At 38.5% G+C, this 26866-nt stretch overlaps 1 protein-coding gene across 1 annotated transcript; it reads left to right on the top strand.

Moving 5' to 3' along the window:
- Positions 1–1150: 1150 nt before the first annotated feature.
- LOC141627984 (uncharacterized) lies at positions 1151–2182 on the top strand. The gene has a single exon (XM_074441179.1). It carries the CDS (start codon positions 1151–1153, stop codon positions 2180–2182), a length of 1032 nt encoding a protein of 343 aa, XP_074297280.1.
- The last annotated feature ends 24684 nt before the right edge of the window (positions 2183–26866 follow it).

The raw sequence follows: 26866 nt of genomic DNA, 5'->3' as shown, positions 1-26866 counted from the left end.
CAGAAAGCAAAGGTGGACTAGTTGCAAATGGGAGACTATAATACTGCTTTCTTTCATGCCAGTATTAAGAGTAGGAGGTCTAAGAATAGGGTGTTTCAAGTTAGAGATATAATTGGCCAGATGTGTAGTAGTCCTGAGGAGATTCAAACTACTTTTGAGGCCTATTATATTTCTTTGTTGGGTACTTCACATAAAGTGAGTCCTATTAACAGTAGAGTGATGCAGTTTGGCAAATGTCTCACAATTGATCATTGTGCTTTATTGAATGCCCCAGTCACTGGTGATGAGATTAAAGAAGCCATATTTTCCATTCCTGGGAACAAGGCTCCTGGCCCAGATGGCTACAACAGCCAGTTCTTTAAAGACAATTGGGAGGTGGTTGGAGGTGAGGTCATTGTTGCTGTTCAAAATGTCTTCAGCTCTGGTAACCTGTTGAAGCAGTGCAACAATACTATTCTCACTTTAGTTCCAAAAGTTTTTATGCTAGAGTCTGTGTTACAATTCAGGCCCATTGCCTGTTGTAATACAGTTTACAAGTGTGTTTCAAAGGTATTATGTAATAGAATTGGCAAAGTGCTGCCTGATATTATCAGTCAATCTCAAGGTGCTTTCATTAAAGGCAGAGATATTATGGGGAATATACTAATTTGCCAGGACTTGATTAAGTTGTATAAGAGAAAGAGTTGTTCCCCTAGAGCTATGATGAAGATTGACCTTAAAAAAGCCTATGATTCTGTGGAGTGGGTTTTTGTTGGCAACATGCTTACAGCTCTGGGCTTCCCTTTACATATCTGTAACATTGTGATGGAATGTGTCTCTACTACTTCCTACTCTATTTCTCTCAATGGGGAGATTTTTGGATTTTTCAAGGGCAAAAGGGGTCTCAGGCAGGGGGACCCTCTCTCCCCTCTCCTGTTTACTATTTGCCTTGATTATCTGAGTAGAGTTCTCATGGTGGTTCAGAAACATCAGCTGTTTAGGTTCGATCCTTTATGCAACATGATTCAATTATCTCACCTTTGCTTTGCCGATGATCTTATTTTGTTCTGTAAAGGAGAGAGAGGCTCCATTGGCTTGATGATGAAAGCATTTGATTTATTCTCCAAAGCCACTGGTGAATAGGAGAAAATCTAGCCTGTATTGTAATGGTATGGATGAGCAAGCTATCAGGGATGTGGAACAAATTACTGGGATGAAAAGAGGGACAGTGCCCTTCACTTATTTAGGGGTCACTGTTTCTCCTAAAAGTCTCTCTATTCAGGACTGTCAATGTTTGGTTGATAAGGTGGTGACTAGAATTAGGGGGATAGGATCCAGAAAGCTCTCATATGAAGGAAGGGTAGTACTCATTAAAGCAGTTTTAAGTACTCTCCACTGCTATTGGGCTAGGATCTTCATCCTACCAAAGATTGTGGTATCCAAGATTGAATCTGTTTGCATAAGTTACTTATGGCATGGCAGTGATCATAAAAAGAGCCCCTCCCTTGTTGTCTGGGATCAAGTTTGTACACCCAGAAAGCAAGGTGGTCTGGGTGTGAGGGACTTTCATGTGTGGAACTTGGCCACTATAGGTAAGTATGCTTGGTGGGTTGCAAATAAGGAAGACCACTTGTGGGTGAGGTGGGTGCATGCTGTGTACACTAAAATCTCGTCCTTGTGGGATTATACACCTGGCTTTGGCTGCAGTTGGGCCTGGAGAAAGATATGCCAGGTTAAGCAGCTTATTAAACCTTATTTATTATCTCTTTCTAGTGAGGAGCATTATGCTATAAAAGCGGGTTATCAGTGGTTTAAGCCTGATGGAGGGAAGGTACACTGGTATCCTTGGATGCTGAATGAGTGGATTATTCCAAAACAACAGTTTATTTGTTGGTTGATAGCTCATAAGAGATTGCTGACCCAAGACAGATTGATTAGAATGGGAGTTATTCAAAGCAATACTTGTTTCTTGTGTGGCCTGCAGGAGGAAAACTTGGATCATCTATTTTTTGAGTGTCCGTTTAGCAGTCATTCCAGGAAACTGGTTGGGGACTGGTGCAGGTTTCAGATTCCACAGCAGAATTGCATCAGATGGTGGATTGAGCTCAGACAGGCTGCTGCTTGTAAGAAAAAAGTGCTTGCTATGGTGTTGGCAGGACTGATGTACCATGTCTGGCAGTGCAGAAATAGGTGTCGAGTGTAGGGTTATGTTGTCAAACCTCATGTAGTATTAGCAAATGTAAAGTGTGATGTGCAAATGCGTCTAGGCCAATGTGTTATTAGAAGTAAAAATGCTCTAGCCATGGCATGAGTGGAGTATCTTAGAATTTAGATCAGGCTAGATTGTTTGGTGTGAGCTTGGCTCTCATAGTTGTTTGTATGGGACACTAATGATTTTAATGGAACTTACATTTTCCCAAAAAAAAAACTTGAAATTTAAAATAAAAATTAGTACCCATACCTTTAATTAATTAAGGAATGAAGAATTAAGATGAAAATCCACAAGGAGAAGCAATTAAACCGAAAATATGGGGAACTTAATGGAGGGGATTTGACTTATATTTTTCTCTTGTGTCCATAGCAAAGAAATAAAGGTAATTGCTCTTAATGGTTTCTTGTTTGCAGTAGATGAACAACAAAGGAGATGAGGGCCAAATGTTCTTTTCTTTTGTTTTAATTTAATTATAAAAGTGATGAAAGGAGAGAAAGAGGTAAGATTTATCAAATGAACTCAATGAATGGGTTAGGAATCATAAAGGGCGAACGGTGACCACGTATGAGGCCCAATTCAATTTGGGTCTGTTGAGAATACGTGTAAGATAAAAGAGAGATGTTATGGGTTGAGTTTCAGTTCTGCAAATCGTCTCAATAATGATCCGGTTTTTAACTTATAAGATCGGTTTTATAAAAACTAAAACTGTGATGCGATAATTATATTTTAGAACCGGCAATGTTTAAATAAGTATTTTAAATCCAAATAAGTTTTATAATACCGGTGGTGTAATCGAACTAACAAGATTCGACTAGTTGAGTATATACGACGGTCATTCACGAGTCGATGATAATTGCATAATAATATAACGGTACCAACATATTAATATCTTAAAATATATTATATACTATTCGAGGAAATGACGGGGTCATGTCAAACGAGTTCTGAGTCAATGGGAAGACTTAAATAAATAAAGATGGAACATAATAATCATCAAAATGAGTTGTTTACATTTAAATTAGACTTATTTAGAAAGTTAATTATTATCTACTGATAAATTTGATAATATAATATTAGGGTAAAAATATAACTTTTGAACAAAGTCTCATAAAATTATATTTGTTAGAAAACTATAATTTCTGAAAATGGTTCGATTTATTATATCCGTACTAACGTCGGGTTAGATATACCAAGTCTCACATTATTCTGTCAGCTAACTCTTGCCCACTTGATGTTGGTATTTGACTCTGGCTCCGATTCTTTGTTGTGCCTCTCATTCTTCTCTTTAAAACGTATAAAAGGGAACATGATACTAAATAACAAAATAATTATGTCCGTCTTAAGTTGGGATAAAATGTTAAAATAAATGATCAATTTAACTAAAATAAAATGAAGTTTTTAGAAATAAGAGTTAGAATGAAGTGATTATAGAGAAAAATGTGAAATTTTGTCCATCCTGAAAGAGGGGATCTGGTAGTTTTAAAAATCTAACTAAATATAACTTAAAATAATAAGAAATTATAAAAGTTAGTCAAAATTACAGGGTGTTACAGTTAAGCCCTTTTTGAACAATTAAACCAAGTACCACACACAAAAATCAAGTTTTTGTCTCAAGAACCCTAATTTTCGACACATGCAAATTTGGGCAAAATTTCAACATTAAAATTTCAGATTTGACAACTATAATGGTGTAGAAAGTTGATTACTACCATGAATTAAACAAGAACATGCAATTAATTTGTAAAACGTGAAGAAATTAGAGTAGATCTAAACAAAATCAAATTGGGGAAAAATAAGAGGAAAGAGAAAATCACTTACTTTGCTTAATTAGTAAAGATTAAGGAAGACAAATGGAGTAGAAAACTTGAATCTTTTTAAGAATGAGCAACAATGGAGTTTTTGTAGTGTTTTTAGAGGAATTTGTGTGTTTGGAGATATGAAGATGGGATAAGAATGAAGGAGATAAGAGTATCCTATATTGCGAATTTCATGAAGAATTGCAGCCTAGAAAACGCAGTCAGTCGAGTGCCGAGTCAACTCGGTCGAGTGTCCTACTCCACTCGGTCGAGTGACCCATTTTCAGAAAATTTTCAGAGTCTGGAAAAATAGTCTACTCGGTCGAGTGACATGGACCACTCGGTCGAGTGTCTAGTACTCGGCCTAGTGTTGGCTCACGCTCGGTTGGGTGCTTCACCATGGCTTGCAATTTCCGACTAAGAATAAAGAGTATCGTCCCTGCAACAAAAGAGTAATGTTCGGAAGTCCAGGACTATCGGTGACTTGTTCCGGGTTAGATTACGGGTCATCACACTTATCACTTCCGATATACCACTCTCATACTAGCTACTATTATACTAACAACCGTCACAAATCATACTTCTACAATAATACTAGCAAACTTCACACATTTATACGGTATTAGAATGCAATTAACAAACTAGTGCCCTTCACACATGATATGGCTAGTCTGATACTTAAATAAAAGATAAATACCCAATGGTTCTAACCTAAGCTAGTGTAGTCGGAGTCGAACACAAGGAGACGGGAGTTGCTAAAATGGTCGTCATGGGTCGAATTTTATCTAGGTCGGAATGAGTTTGTTTTGAGTTTTGGTTTGCAAATTAAAACGATAGCAAGGATGACAATTAACAATAGTAAGCGAAATCTAAGGAGTATGGGGCTTCACATGTAAACTAGCATACAAATATAGTCAAAGTCGGGTATTGAGATGTAGGTGTTGTCTAGGTCTAAGGCACAACGGGTCCTAGAGGCTTTCGATCTTACTACTTCCGTCCTAATACTCATTTCTTAGTCTTATCCCGTCCCGGCTTTCGATCTTAGAACGGAAATTACAAGGGTACAAAAAAATAATTGTGGCCATTCAATCAATGTTTGCCATACAAATGAAGACAAAAACGATGACATACAAACCCGATTAGACAAAAAGTAAATATGCTAATTACATGTTAATAACCCTCAGGGCCGTCTCGGGGTTTTGGGGGCCCCTGTGCGAACACTAGATATGGGGCCCTTATAACATTTTAAGAAATAAAATTTTAAAAAAGAAGGATAAAAAAGTCCATAAATGCAGCTACCAAGCCTTGAACCTGAGACCTTATGTATAGAAACTCAATTACTAACCACCAAGACACTATCATTCATTGAATATTTAGTGTATTGCATTTATTTATTCTTTCTTTTACTTTGATTTCTGACCCAAAAAATTGGGGGCCCTGTGCAGCCGCACGACCCGCACGGGTCCAAAGACGGCCCTGATAACCCTTACCTTCATTAATAGAACTACTCACTCATATTAAATGTAAACAAATGACAATTAAACATGTGAATAATAGCATGATAACAAAGTAATACAATGGAAATTGAATTAGCAATTAGAAATAAAGCGAGAGAAAGGGAAAATACCAAAGAAAAGACTTGGAACAAGGAAGAACAATGCTTAAACGAAGCCCGATTCAAATGTAAATAATTCAACTAAAAGTATTTGGAATTTATTAAAGAAATGTAGTTGATAATATTCTAACCCTAAAGATAAGCTAAGGACGGAAAAAAGAGGATATGTAAACAAGAAACAATGCTGCGTTATATAAGCTTGAAAATAGGGGAGTTGAACCGTTTTGCTCTTGGTGGCTCCCACCCCGATCAGTGTCGTGACTTTGTGTTTTTTATTTGCTAAATCAAGTGCTTGGGTACTTTGTAAGCCACCCCAAGGCATCGGGGTCAGAGACTCGGGGTTTAGTCCATGTACTCTGTTTTCGCTGCTCCTGTTCTGTTTCACGCAAAACCAGGCCATGGGCCGCCACCTGCACCGCCATGAAGTACCACCGAGGTCAGGCCAATAGGCTGTGGACCACCAGCAACCAGTGGGCACGAGCCCATCAACAATCTGGCAAGGAAAACCCGCTAAAACCTCAGCGTAAAGACCATCGCACTTAACATGGAGCTTAAAACCCGTCTTTGCTTGAGGATCGCAGCACCATGGTTATCTATGGATTGGGTCTTGGCTTGGCATGGCTGAGTATGCACTCTAGCGTCCATTTGTTTGGGCTGCTTTCTACCATCACTCAAGCGAGAAAACCCGTCACAAATAAGTATAAAACTCGTCATCATTCGGGCAAGAAATCCATCACACACTACAAGAATTCCTGTTTCGGGTGATTTAAAATGGCGACTGGTGAGCATAGTCGCCAAATTGGCAACTGAATAAAACATCAGACGACTGAAGACAGTCGCCAATTTGGTGACTATCAAATCCCATAGAATTATTGGAGCGGGCGACTGATTTTCAGAAGTGGCGACTGAAATCCGTCACCAAAATGGCGACTACCATCCTTCGGTCGCCAAATCGGTCGACCTGGTTTTATTATGTTTGAAAACACGGGACTCTTTCTCCCCTCTCTCCTACTTTACTAAAACATAAACACACATCAAACAAAAAACGCCCGACTACCACCACACAAAACAACGACGCCGGATCTCCGACCACCACTAGTCCGACCACCACCATTCCGACCACCGGGACACGCCGGCACTCCTTCCTTCTGCCTTACTTCGTTTCATCCTTATAGTTGAAGGTATAATTTCTTTGTTTTAAATTTCAATTTCTTAAGTTTAATTTTAGTTTATTTTGTTATTGTAATTAGTATTAAGATGATTTGATATGTTTATATAAACATTTGTGTTGATTATTAGGTTTTTAGATGTTATTTAATTAGGTTTTGGTGAAATTGGGATTAGGGTTATATAAATTGGAGGTTTTGATAGTTATGATTGTGGTTATAGTAGTGTTGTTAGTATTGTTGATTTTGATTAGTATTAGGGTCGTTAGTGTTGTTGATTTTGATTAGTATTAGTGTTGTTATTATTGGTGACTTTGATTAGTTAATTAGTATAATGTTAGTAAGGTTGAAGGTGGAAGTTAGTATATAATGTTTGTAATATTGAATATAGTAAGTTAGTATAAAGTTTGTATTGTTGAAGGTGGTAAATTATTATAATTAGTATGATGTGGAGTATTCTTATAGGTAGTAAATTAGTATAGTTAGTATAATTTTAGTTAATTATTATAGTTGAAGTTAGTAATGAAGTATAATTAGTATAATGTTGTATGGATTATTGTTAAAAATAATTCTATGGATTATTGTTAAAACTATGGTTTATATATTATTTAGATTAAAATGAAGAGATTGGAATGATAAAGGAGGTTCGTGGATTTATTGAATTTGCTAGACAACATGATGAATATGATTTGGCAGAAAATAAACTTAGATGTCCTTGTACTAAATGCAAAAACTTGAAATATCTACATGACATAGGGGTAGTAGAAAATCTTTATACAAATGGGTTTTGTCCAAACTACTACAATTGGATTTCTCATGGAGAAGCATATTCTCCTGAACAACCTCAAATCCAAAAAAATTGAGAACCCATATAGAGATATGGTTGTTGATGCCTTGGAGTCTAATATTTTCAATAATGACGACCATCCAGCAATGAATGAAGAAGAATCGCCAAATCCAGAAATAAGCGCCTTTTTTGACCTGTTAAAAGCTTCTGAACAACTATTATATGAAGGGAGCAAAATGTCATTGTTACAAGCCGCCTCTAGGATAGTAACCTTGAAATGTGAGTTTAATATGCCATTTAATGCCATTGATGACATTGCTTCTTTGCTTGAGGATGCTATCCCCGATAATAACGTCATGACCCGAAGTTTCTATAATACCAAAAAAGTAGCTAAAGGTCTTCAACTTCCGCATCAAAAGATTGATGCTTGTCCCGAAAGATGTATGCTCTTTTGGAAAGATGATGCTTTGCTTGACAAGTATAAGAAATGTCAAAGAGATAGATATGAGACAAGTGAGGGAGATATTGTTTTGAAGGAAAAAAAAAGGCAAGAAGGGTAATAAGAGAGGTGAAAAGAGTAGGAAACCAATATCACTAAACCCATTAATTTACTTTCCTCTTGCTCCAAGACTTCAAAGAATGTATGCAACAAAAAATATTGCCGAACAAATGAGATGGGACAAAGAAAATCCTCGTACTTCGGGAAAGATGTGTCATCCGAGTGATGGGGAGGAATGGAAGAGTTTTGATATGATGTATCCTGATTTTACCGATAAACCACGCAATGTGTGAGTTGTCTTGTGTACAGATGGGTTTTCTCCATTCGATCAGTTTGGTAAACCTTATTCATGTTAGCCCGTAATGGTCACTCCATACAGCTTAACTCCTTGGTTGTGCTTGAAAAAGCAATTTATCTTTTTGTCACTTATTGTTCCTGGTCCAAAGAATCCAAAAAGTCACTTAGATGTTTATTTATAACTGTTGGTGGAAGAGTTGAAACATTTGTGGGAATTGGTGTGCAAACATATGATGTGTCGAAAAAGCAAAATTTTCAACTAATAGCTTCACTTTTATGGACAATAAATGATTTTCCCACTTATGGAATGCTATCTAGTTGGTCTACTGCTAGACAAAAGGCATGTCCTTGTTGCATGGAAGAGAGTAAAGCATTTTATCTCCCGAATTCCAAGAAAATAAGTTGGTTTGATTGTCATAGACACTTATTATCGGATAGACATGGACATAGTAGGAACAAAAAAGCTTTTAAAAAAGGTAAAGAGGTGCGTTACGATGCTCCGGATCGACTTCCGGGGGATGAGTTATGGGAGTTGATATGTGATTTGACAACTACTATTGATAGTATAGAATAAGAGTTTAAAGAGTTACAAAAATAAAGAACGGCTGGTTTAAAAGAAGCATTTTTTGGGTTCTTCCGTATTGGAAAAAAATGTTAATTAGGCACAATTTGGATGTAATGCACATAGAAAAAAAACTTCTTTGAGCTACTGGTTCACACGATTATGGATGTAGAAGGAACGTCATGTGATACTAGTGGTGCAAGAAAAGATATAAAGAAATTTTGTGATCGTCCCAAATTGCACATTCGCAAAGACGGGTCTAAGCAAAAATCTATTTTTGCTCTTGACAAAGCTCAACGGAAGGTATCGTGTGAGTGGTTACGAAAGTTGAAGTTTTCTGATAGATATGCATCAGATTTTAAATGATGTGTTGATATGAAGAAGCTAAAGTTGCAAGGCTTGAAAAGCCATGATTGTCATGTCTTCATGGAGCAATTATTACCCATTGCTTTGAAACATCTCCTCCCGAATACCGTGTGGAATGCAATTGTTGAGATTAGTCAATTTTTCGAGATTTGGGTTCCTCCTCAATATGCGTTGATGACACGATACGTCTCAAAGAGCAAATACCAGAAATATTGTGTAAACTTGAGATGATCTTTTTGGTACCGTCGTTCAGTACCAAAAATAAATAGCTATTACTACTAACAGAAGTCAGTGGTAAGTAGGATCGATCTCCACATGGAGATGGGAAAATGTCAGCTTAACTAAGTCCGTCGCGGTAAAAAATTCTTGGGGGTTTTTGAATGATTGCTCTAAACTAACGAGATCTAAGGAGAAAAATAGAGTGAGGAAAATAAAGAAGAGAAATGATAAAAAGCAAGCAGAGAACAAGTAGCTAAGATAGTCGATTCACCATGATTCTCAGGAAATAAAGTCTAAGGTCTCAGGTCAGTGCAAATTCGATCTACAGGGTAATGAATATCTCCTTCCGGTCTCAATTCACCCTAAAACACTATTAGCTTAGCTTCCGCCCTCACTAGAGTGCCCTAATGTTCACTACAGGTCTTACCTTTTCTAATCTTCCGATCTAGGTCAAGGTGTACCGTGGTTAATCACCTAATTGCGTCGACTCAATTAGACAAGAATAGTTATATGTAGCGATTAACAACATAAACCGAATTCCCATCAAACCTAATTACTTATTCACAATTCCTTTAAATCATGGCTGTAATACTACGGTTTTATGAGTCTCTGGGTACTCTATCGAGTGGGGCTTACTCTGTCGAGTAAGCATGTTTTGATTTACGAATCAGTGTTCTGCCTGTAGGGTACTCGATCGAGTAAGTGGCACTCGATCGAGTATGTTAGTTACTCGATCGAGTAAGTCGGTTAACGGGTTATATCTCAACGGGTTTTGTTAATAATGTGAATTAGTATTTATATTACGCCGTCATCTTTCATAAACACTTTTTTATAAACCTAATACACTCAAAAGAGATTGCAAACTACGATGTTCTTCCTATTCGCATTATTGGCAAATCCCGGAGCTAGAGAGGTCGGATTTCATCGTTCTTTGTATCATTGTGATCCTTGCGTCAAGGGTAAGTCCTACGTACCATTTTTATAGCATTTGGTTAAGGTTGTTTAAACCTTAATTTTGGGATTGGGGGTTTTCTATGTTTATGTTGATGTGGTAGTGATTGTATGATTATGTGTATAGGAGGAGGGTTCGTAGAGCAAAGGTTTTGAGACAGCTGCTAGATCGTCTGCTGTTTGTGTTGCATTCCAGTTAGGATTTCCCTACTCAGTATTAGTTACATGATTGTGTGGTGATTGTTATTGTTATTGAGTAATTATCGTACTGGAATTGGTCGAAGACCCAACTTAACAACCTTAGCTCACCGTCAATTCCTTTGAGTTTCGGTCTTGCGACCGGATTAAAATCTAGGTTTAAGATCCCCTGCCCCGTAAGAGACTACTCAGCTAGCTAGCTAGCTAGCTAGCCAATTGTTGGTGTTGTGACTGTTGTTGTTTATTATCGTTGATTGTTGTTGTATCTGTCTGTATTCTTCGGAGTGCGTCCCTGGCTGAGTGGAGTCACTTACGGGAGTGACTTCACACCCTTGATTCGCCTCCCGTAGAACCCGCCACAGAAGGGATGTGCACACTAAGGAACATGGGTTTATCGCTCGATGAGATGAGCATGGCTTAGGTGGGAACGGCTGCGGTCCCCCACTGGCGGTGTGGAGTACCTGTTGCGATGGGTACTCTGGCAAGGCTACACATTTTAGTGTGTAGTCAATTGTATGGAGATTGATGATGGAGACTGGGGATTGATGTGTTGATTGAGCTGCTTGGTATTTGCTTCATGTTGGTTTGTATCGTGTAATTAGTACTGACCCCGTTTAAATGTTTTAAAAACTGAGGTGATCCATTCGGGGGTGGTGAGCAGTTATTGAGCAGGTATGATATGACGTGTATGGGATAGCTGGGATGAGTCATCACGTGGCAGTTAGAAGTCTTCCGCTGTGTCAGACGATATTTTATAGCTTTGATAGTTTTATCAGTAGACCGTCCGAGAATCTTGTATTTCAGTTTAAGAGTTTTGGTTTTGATCATGTAATCACTTTAAACTATATTGTTATTTTAATTATGTTTCTTCATTGTCATTTGATTATCATTGCCTTGGGTAGCCGAGATGGTGACGTTCTGATACCTTAAGTGGTCCTGGTAAGGCACTTGGAGTATGAGGGTGTCACAAAGTGGTATCAGAGCGACAATCCTGAAACCTGTAACCAATGAATCTAATGAACATAGGGAGTCAATTAAAATGAACCCGGGGTAGAAGTTGTAGGAGCTAATGCAAAGGCTTGGGAGACGTCCTAAAGTCGCGAACTCGCCCTACAATTTTGAACCGGTCACCATGGGATATGAGTCGGGATCGCTATGTGTTTATCTTGTGAATTGTGCATCTTTGTAGCAAAGTGTGGTATGAATCGGTGGATGTATGTATGTGGATAATGGGAAATGTGTAGAGAAAGATGATAATGAGGTGATGTTATACATTATTGATTGAAAGCATGATAGTTGTTTTACGATATGGCATTATAGAAATACGCAAAGAAAATTTGTTTGATTTGAGTTATACATAGAGTTATGTATACATATATGTTGTTGGTAGTGTTGTACGAGTTTATATAGCTGAAAGTTTGAGTAAGAGCATGGATAATTGGTGGAAAAAGATGATAATTGTTGCATGATAATATGATTTTTGATAAAGAATGTTGTATGATGGAAGAGATTTTATGATGTTGTTATGCTAGTAACACGTGAATAAGAGACTTGATGTTATATATTATTGATTTTGTTTACGTAAAGTTATAGAATAAAAACATGTAGGTAATACATGCTTGGTAAATTGAATGATGCATGTGCATAATGGATGTTGTTGCTTGGCTTTTGAAGATAGTAACATGTGGTTACGGATACTGGTTTTATTAGCATCGAGTTGTTTTTGTTTACCTTGTTGTCGTTTAAGTTGTTTGGAAGTAAATTCAAGTAGTTGTGTTTTCGATTATAGAGAGGTTGTCTTTAAACTGTTATAACTTGAGATGCATAAATGATTTTAATGTGATTTCAATTGGAGGTGATATCTTGTTCTTTTACGATTCTAACGATAGGTCACACGCCCAAAATGACCAATAAACGAGTGAGTTATGACCGTTTTACAAAAACTGGACAGTGATGAGAAATGCGTAGGGTACTCGATCGAGTGGCCCTCACTCGATCGAGTGCACCTTGGTACTCGATCGAGTACCCCTTACTCGATCGAGTAGTCCTGGTAATTTGTTTTACGTGCTTCTGACCTTCACCCACTCGATCGAGTAAGTCACTCACTCTATCGAGTGGCCTGTACTCGATCTGGTGACCCCTGTTTTGGGTCATATGCTTATCTTTTGACTTCGTTGCATATTATGTTCAATTCAAAGGTTTTATTTTACTTTTTTATGCATTGTTTTACATGTATGTTGGTTTTGATGCGTAAGTTACCCAATCTTATGGTGTAGTGAGTGGCACCTGTGGTGAGTATGAATTTGGTGGGAGGACATGAGTTATGTGTGGTTGTGATGGATAGTGGAAAAAGCAAAGAAGGATTGGTAAGGCTTATTAAGGCATGGAGCATGTTTTGTGAGAAGATATGAGTGATATGATTTTTTGTTGAGTAATGTAAAAGTAAGTAAATATGGGAAAGGGATGATGTGAGTCTAAGGTACGTGAGAATGAATAGATTGAAAGGAAGAATGTGGATAGTAGCAATTTGAAATGTGTAAAGAATTATGGAGGGAGATGGTTAGGAATTGTGTTAGTTAAGAATATATATAATGAAAGGTCGTTTCAGAGGGATTGAGAAGAGTGGTATATAGTGAACTTAATGGAGACATGTCGCGACGTGGATTTGCAGATAGTGACTGAGTTTGGGAATTTGTGTTATCAAGAGGTGAAACTAACGTGTGATTTCCTTGGGCAATTAACGGTATAAAATGAATTTTGATTTTTAGAGATGTAAAAAGGGAGATGTAATTGTTTGAACAAGTAAACGCTGATTCTATGGATGGATTGGTGGCAAGGGTGAGTGATAGCATAATAAGAGAATATTTATGGTAAGAAAGAGTTAGATGATATCGATATGAAATAATGAGATGTGAGTTTTGGAGCAATGAGAAGGTAACCGGAGCATTAAAGAGTTAGGTAAGAGGTAATAAGGAGTTGAATGGTTAATTGGTTTTGTCGAGTGTAAAAAGAAAAGAATGAGGGGAGTAAAACTAAGAAAATGTTCACCGGAGTTATGTGATATAAAAGTAAGGAATCATCAAGATGTATGATACTATCATGAGGATTTGAGTTAATGGTTATATAGGAGTTTCAGAACAACATGATTAGTCAGGAGTTTCGAGGAATTAAGTAAAGTAAAAGTTGGGTAGAGAATTTGCACGATATGAGAGCTTGGTGGTGAGTCGGGTGACGATACAATTAAGGATGGAATTGGAAATAGTGTTGAGATGATTTTTGTTGATGTATTTGATGTTCGTTATTTGGGATGATAACCAAATATAGGAAAGAAACTGTGATGTTTTGATGTACGAACGGTGGTAGTGTGGAGGTGTTGTCACTAGTGGTTAAGGGTGATGATAAATAGGAAAGATGGCAATTCTAAAGAGGTTGATTTTGTAGAGACCGAATTGAGATGTATGGTTATGAGGAAGTATAAGACGTAGTCATAGGAGGCGGTTCCTCGTAATGAGGGTTAGCTGTATGGTTATGTATGGCAGAAAGTGCTGGTTATGCGAATGGGAGAATGTGTTATGAGGGGCATACGATTTAAGCTTGGGTGAGAGGTAACCTTTGCCAGGTGGTAGCTTACGTGATCAGGATTGACTAGTTGGATGTGATTACGGGTATATGATGTGTATGAATGTTTGTGTGAGGTTTTGACCTCACAAGAAGTGGTATTGTGTGATAATTATAAAGTTGTTGTCTGAATTTTCTATATGCTGAGTACGGTAACCTAATTGAATGTTAAAAAAAAAATGGTAACAGTTTGATTGATCTGGCATGGTTAGTTATAATCGTATGTGTATTTATAATACATGTGTATTCCGTGAAATGGTAGGGATGATTGTCATGAGGTGCTTATCCGTTTATTCATATAATATGTTGCGTTATGATTTAGTAAAGTGGATTTGAGTAAGTTTTCTTGTCCGAGAAGTTATTTCTGATTCAGTGTTTATGGGATTGTGTATTGATGCGTGTCTTTTATATGATGTTTTATACCTCATTTTACACGCATTTCAGAGCTCATTTGTGTAGTTTAAGCTACCATTTCCCCTGTTTCCGTCTACTTCCGTGTTTTGTACATTATTTCAGAAATGTGAAGAATTCAACAGAAATCGAGCTAAATCCGTCCCGAGTATCCTGCATTGCATTTTGACGAGGAGTATTCACTTAAGGAACGAGCTTGGTGCGCATTTCAAGGCCCGAAAGACAAATCCACGAGATCATAGAAGTCAAGTACCAGCTAGAGCAGTCGATCAACCACTACCTTCAGTCCATCGACCAACTCACGGGCTCGAAGCTACTTCACACTGCTAGTCGGTCGATCGACCGCCCGCTTAGTCGATCGACCACATCGCTGCTTCAGACGAGAATTAAAAGATCGAGGAACTTGAAGCCCATTGTGTTTAGGTTTTAATAATAAGTGTTACGTATATTTGCTATATAACGTAACCTAGTTTCCAGAGATTAGAATGGAGAAATTTACCTAGTTTTACATTCAGTTTAGTTTATCAATAATTAGGGTTTGGAAATATTGTTTTGCAAAGGATTTTCGTTCGAGCTTTTAATCATTCCTCTGCAATTTCGGTATTCTTTCTGTTCTATTTCAGTTTATCTTTATCGCATTGATAGTATAGAAATTGCTAGCTAGTTTCCCAAAGCCGATATTATTGTTTTATGTTGTCTATTTGCTCAATCGTCTTAATCATGAATTCCGTGGATTTATTGGTGAATCTTATTGTTGTTATCATTCTTAGTATGAGTAGCTAAATTATTAGTGCTAGGATGTAGGGGAATTATAGTGTAGGCGGCGTAGAATAGTGTGGACCGAATCGCGTGTCAGTCGATCGACTGACATACTTGGTCGATCGACTGACCTCGTGGGGTTTTACTTTCGTTTTAATTGTTTTAATTCTTTATTCGACGAATCGAGTGCACACGACTAGTTGAATGTTTAGGATATGACTGACCCATTAGATCGAGAGATAGGGACAGTTGTTAGATCACCAATTAAAATGACTAAACTATGTTGAGATCGAAGGATAGGTAAAGTTTAGATTATAAGTCACTTTTCAGGACGAGAGTCAGTATTAGTGATATTAGGGACTTATAGCGAGATCGAAAGATGCTATCTGTTAAGAGTGGACCGAGAGGACCTCTTGTTGCCCGCCTCATGTGTTTGATTTAGACCGACTTAGTTTTCTTTGCCAAAACTATAGTGAACCGACCATCCTAGTACCCCTTCTTTTATCTGTTTTATCTGTTTATTTAGTTTATTGTCTTTTATTGCTATTAGTATAGACCAAATCAATTCAACCCCCACTTTCGTTACCTTAGACTAAATTAGACAATTAGAAATTACATTCGCCTCCTTGTGGTTCGACCCTGTTACCACTAGCCTAGGTTAGTTTTAATAGGAAATTATAAATCTTATTTTTGGTACTCACAACGACGGGTATCAAATTTTGGCGCCGTTGCCGGGGAGGCAATTGTTCTAATTTTTAGTTGTTTTTATTTAGTCTTTCTTAGTTTAAGGGACACCTGTTCCTTAAACTTTTCTTATATTCTTTTTGTAGTTTCTTCTTATGCGCGCAGTCACATGGTGGTGAACTAGTACCGTTCAATCCTCGAGATTGAGAAATCCTTGCGCGAGTTGAGACGATCACAAATGGTATTACCGACGAGAGGAAGAGCCGAGTACTCTGGTCAAGCTACTACGAGAATGCTCGTTCGAGGAAGATCCACCCACATCTCCCGCTTCTATTTCTTCATTTGAGACAGTCACTTCTCCAGAAATTCCGGTCATGGTTGAAGAAGCAACTATAGCAAGCCATTCGAGCCGAAAAGTAGAAAATCTTTACAAGGGATTGAATTACCTGAATCGATAGGAAATTCGAACCAAAGCCTTCCTATATCAACCTAGTTGAGAGGAACCAGTTCGGGGGAGCTGCAAATGAAGATGCAGCCAAGCATATGGAGATATTTATCGATTACTGCTGCTCTATACCCCCGCCGACCGGTGTGACCCAGGACCAGATAAAGGAGACCATGTTTATATTCTCACTCCGTGATGCTGCAAGGGAATGGTACAGAGATCTGGACCGAGCCGCTCATGGGATCACCGACTGGAATTCCTTAGCCCTGGTATTTTACAAAAAATACTTCTCTGCCTCGAAGACTAACGCCATTAGAGCTCAGATCACGAGCTTTAAACAAGGGCCGGATGAGAACTTACATGAAGCATGGGTTCGTTTCAAGAAGCTGATGCGAACCATACCGCACCATGGGTTCGAAAAATGGAGTCTTTGCAATCAGTTCTATAACGGGTTGTATGATGACCAGAGGGCTATTTTGGATGCTGCAGCCAATGGCCGATTTGCTGAAAATATGGGAGAGACTAAGGGGTGGAAGATCATTGATGACTTAGCCACCCACAAGGCTGAGTATGGGAATTCCCGTGGGAATCAAAGGAGGAGTGTTGAATCTCCTTCTGTAGCTGCACTTGAAGCTCTCACTGCGAGATTTGACAAGTATGAACTGGGAGGAGCTTCAAAAGGAGGTATTTACCAAGTAAATGCTGTGTCAGACGGTCCTTTCGTTTGCAAAAGGTGTGGAGCTGAGGGACATGTCTCAGAGAATTGTCCCAGTCCTTTCGAGTCTTGTGCTGCCTTTCAACACTATAGGCAGACAAACACCTACTATGAGCCTAATGTTCATCCCAACTTTAGGTGGAGTAGCCAGAATGTCCTAAATCCAACTCCACCTCCGCAGCAGCAGCATCAACAAGCCTATGTACCCCCTCATCATAAGCAACAACAATATCAAAAACCTCTCTATGTGCCGCAGCAGCAACAATCTCAAAATTCCGAGTTTGCTGAGTTGAAGAATATGTTGCAAAAGGAGTCCCAAGCTAGAGAGGCTGGAATGAAACTTTTAGAAAGCCAAATTGCTCAGTTGGCTAGCAAGAGTACCACTCGAGCCCCGGGACACTTACCGACTCAAACTGACCAGAAAGAGACCCTAAATGCCATAACTTTGAGGAGTGGGTCTACCCTGGAGGGGCCTGCTATGGTCGAAGATGCCACTACAAAAGATGAGGCGAAACCGAGTCAGGATAAAGCTGTAACGAGTAATACAAAGAAAAAGGCGTCTACCAGGTATATCAGTCGATCAACTGATATACCCGGTCGATCGACTGAAGTGCGGGTTACAGGAGCTTCTGGAACTGTAGATCTCAGTCGATCGACTGAGCAAGGTAGTCGATCGACTGAGGCCATTGCTGATATTGAGAAATTTCGTCCTCCAATGCCCAATAATTTGAGAGAACATTTGTTTCGGGGTACGACAACTCCGAAAGTATTGGGGCAAGACCAGAGTGCTGATGGGTCTATCCCGATTCCGAAGTTCGACCCAATGTCGGTCAATGGCTCACATTTGAGACGGTCTGAAGAGGGTTCAAGCTTCGATAAAGAGAAGGCGGTGGACTTTCAGTCTAAGTCCAGGGATGCCGGCATGCGTGATTTAGAGGAAAGGGCTAAGTTGCTTCTTACAGCCCCGTATCCAGAGAAACTAGTGCCGACAAAGTAACAGGTATCTTTCAGTAAATTTGAAAATGTTGTTCGTAGTCTTAACGTACAAGTGCCTTTCCTTGAATTAGTGAATCAAGTGCCCGCTTATATGAAGTTCATGAAGCAATTGCTTTCTAAAAAGAGGTCACTTGAAACCGTGCATCTTTGTTGCACTAAACGAGGAAACTTGCTCTTACTTGACTCACACTGCACCCCATAAGCTAGAGTACCCGGGTAGCTTTTCCGTTCCTTGTAATATAGGTACCTTCTCTATTGAGAAGGCATTATGTGACCTAGGATCTAGCATTAGCGTCATACCCTTAAGTCTTGCTAGGAAGCTAAAATTGACTAGGTTTGCAGTCACAGACATGACAGTTCAGATGGCTGACCGATCTGCGGTCCGGCCTATAGGCGTCCTAGAAGACATCCCTGTGCAAATAGGGAAGTTTTTCTTCCCCGTAGACTTTGTAGTCCTAGATATGCCTGAGGATGCCCACATACCTATCATTCTAGGTAGGCCATTTCTGCACACTGTTGGTGCAGTTATTGATGTTGGTTCTGGGACCCTGACCTTCAAAGTGGGGAAGCATTCTATTGTCTTCGCCCAAACAGCTAGGAAGAAGGACCATATGTGGCCTGTCACCTGTAATACGGTTTCTGAAAAGAAATCATACTTTGTGCTTCCTGATATGCCTGTCTCTACTCCTATTCCTGTCATAACCCCTCCGCCCCAGATTGGGAGCAAATTGGAGGAAGATTTGTCTATTTCTGATATTGCAGGAGCTGGTTTGGGGAAGGAAGAGCCGCAAGTCGCTCCAGCTGTGAAGAAGCCGATCATTCAAAGAGGAGGTCTTGGTTGCCTTAGCTATGGCACTGAAGAGGAAGTTGATGACGAGCCGATCAAAGTGAGAGAGTCCGATTTAGATTCTGATGAGTCCGAAGAGATCATTGACTGGGGAGATATAGAAGCTGCTGACCCGTTGAGTTCGGCGGATGTTGAAGCTAAGAAGGGTGCAACCAAGAAGATAAGCACCATTGGGGCTACCTCTAGTAGCCAGAAGCCAACGAAGTGGGCCATACCATGGCCATTCTTGATCAACTATTAGTTGATCAAATACTTTATCAAACATTTGCTTTATTGCTTTTAAGACTATTTACCGTATTTTGTGTGCGCGAAACTTTGCATTTATTTTTGTTGCTTAGGATTTTTAAGTACTTTAGACTTTGGTTTGGGTTTTGCGCAATTTTGGGCGCGTATTATTGTGCACTTGCAGATTTTTAGACCTCATTAGCTCAAGTAATTGAGCAAATACGAAGAAATAAGAAGTTACAGCAGTATCTTCAGTCGATCGACTGGCAACATTGGTCGATCGACTGCGTTGCAGTTTCCAGGAGCTACTGTTCCTTTCACCCTAGTCGATCGACTGGGCTATGTGGTCGATCGACCGCCCTGCACTGCTGTACTTGTTCACGACCTCTCCCCTGCTGTGTTTGGTCGATTTGCGGAATTGAGGGAGTTTTCTACTCCACTTTATCTTCCGTCATTTTGTTTATTTCTTCAATTTTTCTCAATTAGGCACATAATACCGCTTCATCATTGCTTTCTCGATTTTATGCGTGGTACTTTGTTTATCTTTTCAGGTACTTATTAGTAGCACTGCTGGCTACTGAAACCTCCTAGCTCACGTTGGTTTGGGGAGGTTTCCTTTACTGCGCTTTAAGTCTTGTGAGTTTCTAAGTCTTCACTTCATGTTTTATTTATTTATTTTTTTCTCGCAAATTCCCGTTTATCTTCTCTTCATTACATGATTTTTCACAATGGGGACATTGTGCGATTTGGTTTGGGGAAGGGTTTTGCGTTGCATATCACTTGCTTGCATTCACGTTTACATTTTGTTTTGCATTGATTTTTCATTTCCTATATATATACAAAATTCAAAAAAAAAAAATTAAAAATTTCATCAAATTTAAAAAAAAAAAATGCACATTTATTTTCGCATATAGGTCGAGTCGGAACGGTAGTATTTCAATGATGACATTGCATTTGCACCTGTTTTTGCCTAAGCCTTGCTTGATTAACATGTTATTAGTAGAATCATATAAATGCATACCTACGAGTTTTCGTTAATTCATTTTTTGAACTTGAGACTTGACTTAGAATTTTGGCAAGCTACATCATATTTCTAAGATTTAGAGCCTATAACTGGTGATATCTATGACCAGTTTATCTAGGATGTGAGTAGTACTCCTTATGAGGCATGTTACATAAATGTGCATAAATATGAACTTAGTCTGCTTAATACCTGTATGCATTCGGTTTGTGGTCTGTCGACACGTGTGGTAGAGGTTTCCCTTTATTCGTTTTACCCATGAAATCCACATTGCCAAAAATATCCTTTTTGTCCTATCTACTACATCCTACATTTAGCCTGTCCTTTGTCAAGCTAGTAGTCTATGTTCTTGGGATTGTTATTTAGTTTTGGTAGCATTTGCTCTTATTTGAGATTTTGTTGGGAAGATGAAATGAAGGAGGAAAGAAGTTGAAAGGAAAGAAAAAGAAACAAAAAGAAAAAAAATGATTCGAAAAAAAAGAAAAAAAAAAGAGTTCTGTACTGTTCATAGCAGTCGATCGACTGCCAATTCTGGTCGATCGACTGAGGTTCGAAAGAAAAGAAGAAATCAATTCGCAAAGTTCATAATCCTTATCTTTTGGCGATTTTTGCTCCCATGTTGCATTAGTATCCTATGGGGAGTTAGTTGATTACTTTTATACCTGGAGACTGTGAGATTTGTGCTTGTTATAGCACCGTTTCGTTTGATTTTTGAGCAAGAAGTTGGATGCTGTCATATGGTTCCGTTTTAGTACTAGCTTGATCACCTGTGCCTCCACTTTTCCATAAATGTTTTGCCTCTTCTTACCCATACCTCACATATCCACATATATACCTCGACATGTGTCATGGTCTTTTGTTGGTTGGAATGCATATGTACGGTTGTAGAGATTGTTTTCATATTATATTGCAGGCATGTTCTTATAGGTCGTAGTTAGGTGAGAGTCTGTACAAAATGAATTCTTTCTATCCTCTTATATATTCACCTGTGCTTATGTGTGATATGAGCGACCCGTGAGAGTCCAATTTGACAAGTCTCTATAGTTGACAGTTCAGCAATTTTCTAACGACTTCATAACTCGTTTGCATGATTCACATTACTAATTGATTGTTGATTAATGCATTAAAATGGTTTAGGCTTTACATGTTGTAATTCGCTCTGAGATTGAACTCGTTCGATTAGGTTTTAGGATCGAGTCTAGTTCTTGCTTAGGGACAAGCAAGGGTTTGGTTTGGGGAAGTTTGATGCGTGTCTTTTATAAGATGTTTTATACCTCATTTTACACGCATTTCAGTGCTCATTTGTGTAGTTTAAGCTACCATTTCCCCTGTTTCCGTCTACTTCCGTGTTTTGTACATTATTGCAGAAATGTGAAGAATTCAACGGAAATCGAGCTAAATCCATCCCCGAGTATCCTGCATTGCATTTTGACGATGAGTATTCACTTAAGGAACGAGCTTGGTGCGCATTTCAAGGCCCGAAAGACAAATCCACGAGATCATAGAAGTCAAGTACCAGCTAGAGCAGTCGATCGACCACCACCTTCAGTCGATCGACCAACTCACGGGCTCCGAAGCTATCAGACATCGCTAGTCAGTCGATCGACCGCCCTGCTTAGTCGATCGACCACATCGCTACTTCAGACGAGAATTAAAAGATCGAGGAACGTGAAGCCCATTGTGTTTAGGTTTTAATAATAAGTGTTACGTATATTTGCTATATAACGTAACCTAGTTTCCAGAGATTAGAATGGAGAAATTTACCTAGTTTTACATTCAGTTTAGTTTATAATTAATTAGGGTTTGGAAATATTGTTTTGCAAAGGATTTTCGTTCGAGCTTTTAATCATTCCTCTGCAATTTCGGTATTCTTTCTGTTCTATTTCAGTTTATCTTTATCGCATTGATAGTATAGAAATTGCTAGCTAGTTTCCCAAAGCCGATATTATTGTTTTATGTTGTCTATTTGCTCAATTGTCTTAATCATGAATTCCGTGGATTTAATGGTGAATCTTATTGTTGTTATCATTCTTAGTATACTGTGACACCCTCATTTATTGCGGAAAAGTAAACACATAATTCTAGATAAAAACTGCATGGATATGTTTGTAATAGGTTCATTTGGGTAAAAACCTGTAATTTTTAAAACCTGAACCTGTTATAAAAATATCTAAATGGGAAGGTGTCAAACATGCAAGGTCCAAAATAAACCTCATAAATAAAACATCGCTAAAGTCGCGAAATAAAGTTATACAACCCAAGTATGAAAAAGGGAGACATATGTCCTTAAAAAGTATATGACATAAAAAGTGTTCAAGGGTCACAATAAAATAAAGCTAATCTAGGTCCCAAGGTTACTTTGCTCGCTAGCTCGTCCATGTACCCCATATATGCATCACCTACCTGTCAATCGCATTTTATACAAATACGAAAGCCACAGTCAGTGGGGAGTAACTCCGAGTTCTCCCAACCACGAAATGTCATAATTAATATAACATGTAAACATAAGAATATGAATATGAATAACACATAGCCTTAGCATATAGATGCTAGACAATCATGCTTATCATGTGAACAACAATACGACAACACATAGTCCTAACATGTGAATACTAGACCGACTCATACTACACTATTATGTGAATCACATAACATCCAGGAATCCAAACTCTATCAACCATAGCCGGCTTGCATCTCACCTTCTATGATTCATAGAATCATCAAACAAGAAAGGACAATATATCTAGAGACAGGCATAAGTTCTTAGGACAGTCAATAGTCACTCAGAACTCGAGTCTATACCACGAGGTAAGGTAAACACCCTAGTCCTAAACCGTGAGACCTAGCGACATGCGGAAAGTACCGCATCCAAGACCCATGATCACACACATGAGTACCCCTAAGGAGTCCACCAAAGGGTTGGCTAGTACTTAAGCTGACCACATACTTCTAAGAGTACGTGAGGAGGTCATGCCCTAACTTGGATATAAGCCCACCAAGCTAAGACACAAAGGCTATTAAGCGGTGAACATACACTCGTCAAAGACTATAAGGGCCTATCTATGACGAAGGCCGAAATACTCACCTAGGACCTAGTCCCAGCTTGAATACTTTAGCCCACTCCACACAAGACAAGTAGGACACCCAATTAACCATAAGAGGGGCAAAGAGTCCAAACTTGCACACACAAAAGATCATACACACCCTAGCATATGAAAGACTACGCAAGAGCATATTCAGCTGACAATCCAACAATATCTCCAATATCAATAATAATCCAAATTCCAGCTAACCAACAGTACCATAATCCATGAGAACAAGCTAAAATGGCAAAGAGGCAACAAGACTCAAGCATAAGGCATCCAAAGCATCCAACAACCAACATGTGAAATGATAATTACAAATATCAAGGCTTAACATAAAACCTCCAATAACAACCAATCTCACCTCAAAGACAAACCCTCGACCCGAGTCCCGCGACGGGTCATCGGTCAAATCGAGGCTGACCGGTTTAAACCTAGCTTGACCAAACTCATTTGGTCAATCTGGCCCAGCTTAGAGTCTTGGCCTACTTTGGCTCAAATCACAAAATTCATCACAATATCATTCTCATGCCTTTTTCAATTTCTATCATGTGAAATACTATCAACATAAGAAAATATATTCCAACTTACAAAATAACTAATTCCACAAAATTCTCGCATAATAAAATAGTATAAATAACCGTCTCACACAAGGGTAAACTTTTCTATAAATTTTATCGATAAAACGACGCCATTTACTCATACGGACTCCGAATTGAGTGATTCAAGTGGCTAAACCACCTAATTTTTCGATGCCGTTCAATCTGTCATATTTTTGGAAACATTGGAAAACGTCTCGGTCCGGTACTGACGCGTTCCAGCCAACACGCGGACTTGTCACAACACATAATTCCTCATCCAAATTTGTTCTAAACAATAATATACAAATGGTTAACATAAATTAAACATAAGCATACTCATCTTACTCCATTCATTCATTTATCAACAAGATCGTCTCAAACAACAACAAACAACAACAACAACAACAACAACAACAAACAACAACAAACAACGAATACAACTACTAATGTGACATTAATTCGTGAGTAACTGGAATAGTTACCTTAAGTTAGCAAAGAGACAAGTAATAACTTGAGAATGCTTCTAAAACCCAAAATTACTCTTCATCTTCAACAACATATGAGTCACCTAACTCATCTTCAAATTCTTCACCTATAAGAACAACAAAAACACAATTATTAAGCTTAAATTCGAAACCCTAAAAAAGTGTCTTAAATAAAATTTGGGGAAATGAAAATAAAGCTTACTAGTAGATGAGGATTGAAGAGAGGATTACAAATATATAATTTTTATGAGATTTGGTGGAGAAATGAAGAAGTTATGGTGGATTTAGGGATTGTAAGGAGGTTATTTTGAGAGGAATTTGGTGTTTGAGAGAAGGAAGTGATAGAATGAGAATTGAGGAAATGAAAGATGAAGAGGAGACCCATGGAGGATGGAGGGTGCATGGTTTTGGGTAGGGTGTTTGAGTGAGTTTCAATTGTTTACGTTTTGGTTCGTTTTATTGTAAATTAGAAATATTCGTCGAACGCGATTTCCGAGAAAATTAAAGTTCTTAAACACGATTTTACTAAAAGATTAAGTACTCATATGCCCAATATCCAAACACGTTTACCCAACGACCGTAAGAAATGGAAAAATCCCGATTTTACGACTTTTATCCGAAATCTATTTTATCAAAGGAAAAAGGTTTAAATATAGTTTAAATTACTTTTAAACATTTCTAAACTATCAAAAATAATTAAATTTCTTCAAAATAAAATAAGATTATATTTTATCAAATAGATTTTATTTCAAATAAATTAATATTAAATTAAAATAGATTAAAATATTACTTTTAAAATATAATAAAGGTTTTCGAATTTACGGGGTGTTACAATCATCCCTCCTTTTAAGAAGTTTCGTCCCCGAAACTTAGAAGAAGGAACATTGTATATATGTAGGTCTATCTCCTTAAAATCAAGTAAACAAAATCTTCAAAATATGGACGTATGAAGTATAAGTGTCTTTTCAATGGAACGGAAAATCCTCGTCGGCCGTTCAAGAACATCAACATTCCAAATCAAAGACATAAAAATATATATTTTTACACCAACAAATGAGAAAACCAATTATCGGACGTCTCCAATAACGAGCTTTACCACTCATTGACGTTAAAACCAGTGGAAAACAGTAAAACATTTTCAAAAATTTTTAGTTCGAAACTCTATAAAAAGGATAATAACTCCACTAGCTATGACCAAACTCTAACTACGACTTTTAAACAACTAAGCAAGGACTACTAACGTGGAGGGTATTTAAGAGAAGGAGAGGAAACACTCGAAAGGATAGCTTAAATCACAAGAATTGGATAAAGGAACGGAAAGTACCTCACGAGAAGAGTTCGGGATATTTAGCTAACATAGAAGATTCAGGCTCCCAAGTTTCTTCTTCGACATTCCCACAACGCCAAAGGATACGAACTAGGGGCACAACTTTGTTTCTAAGTTGCTTGTTTGCTCTTTCGAGGATTCGGATCGGCCTTTCTTCCAAAGCCAAGTTGGGTTCCAAATCTGGGATTTCTTCTTGAATAACATGGCTCGGATCACTAATGTACTTCCTCAATCGAGATACATGGAAGACATTATGAACCTTGCTCAAATTCGGGGCAACTCCAAACGGTAAGCAACGGGACCAATCTTCTCAAGTACACGGAAAGGTCCAATGTATTTGGGACTCAGCTTTCCTTTCACACCAAAACGTTTCACCCCTTTCATAGGTGATACCTTAAGGAACACTCGATCATCAACCTCAAAGGCAAGTGGTCGACGACGGACATCGGCATAAGATTTCTGTCGGTCTTGAGCGGTTTTCATACGCTCTCGTATGATCTGAACCTGATTGATGGTCTCAGTCACCAAATCGGGTCCCAACACATGAGCATCTTGGACTTGATCCCAACAAACAGGACTACGGCACTTCCTACCGTACAAAGCTTCATAAGGTGACATCTTGATAGAGGAATGATAGCTATTGTTGTAGGAGAATTCGACAAGAGGTAAACATTTCTCTCAAGAAGTGTGGAAGTCTAAAGCACAAGCACGGAGGAGGTCCTCTAAAGTCTGGATAGTCCTCTCAGTCTGTCCATCTGTAGCGGCATGAAAAGCGGTACTCATCAGTAGCTTACTACCCATGGCTTCTTGCAAAGCGATCCGTAAACGGGAACGAGAATCTAGGGTCACGATCTGAAACTATATCCTTAGGCACTCCATGGTAGCGTACTATCTCCCTCACATAGGCCTCAGCTAGGACATCTAATCTCCACGTCTCCTTGATAGGTATAAACCTAGCACTTTTGGTTAATCGATCTACAACCACCCAAACCGCATCTTTTCCGCTAGCAGTCTTAGGTAAA

The sequence above is a fragment of the Silene latifolia genome, chromosome Y (genome assembly GCF_048544455.1).
Source record: "Silene latifolia isolate original U9 population chromosome Y, ASM4854445v1, whole genome shotgun sequence".
Lineage (NCBI taxonomy): Eukaryota > Viridiplantae > Streptophyta > Magnoliopsida > Caryophyllales > Caryophyllaceae > Silene > Silene latifolia.
This window is presented reverse-complemented; position numbering and strand designations above follow the sequence as displayed.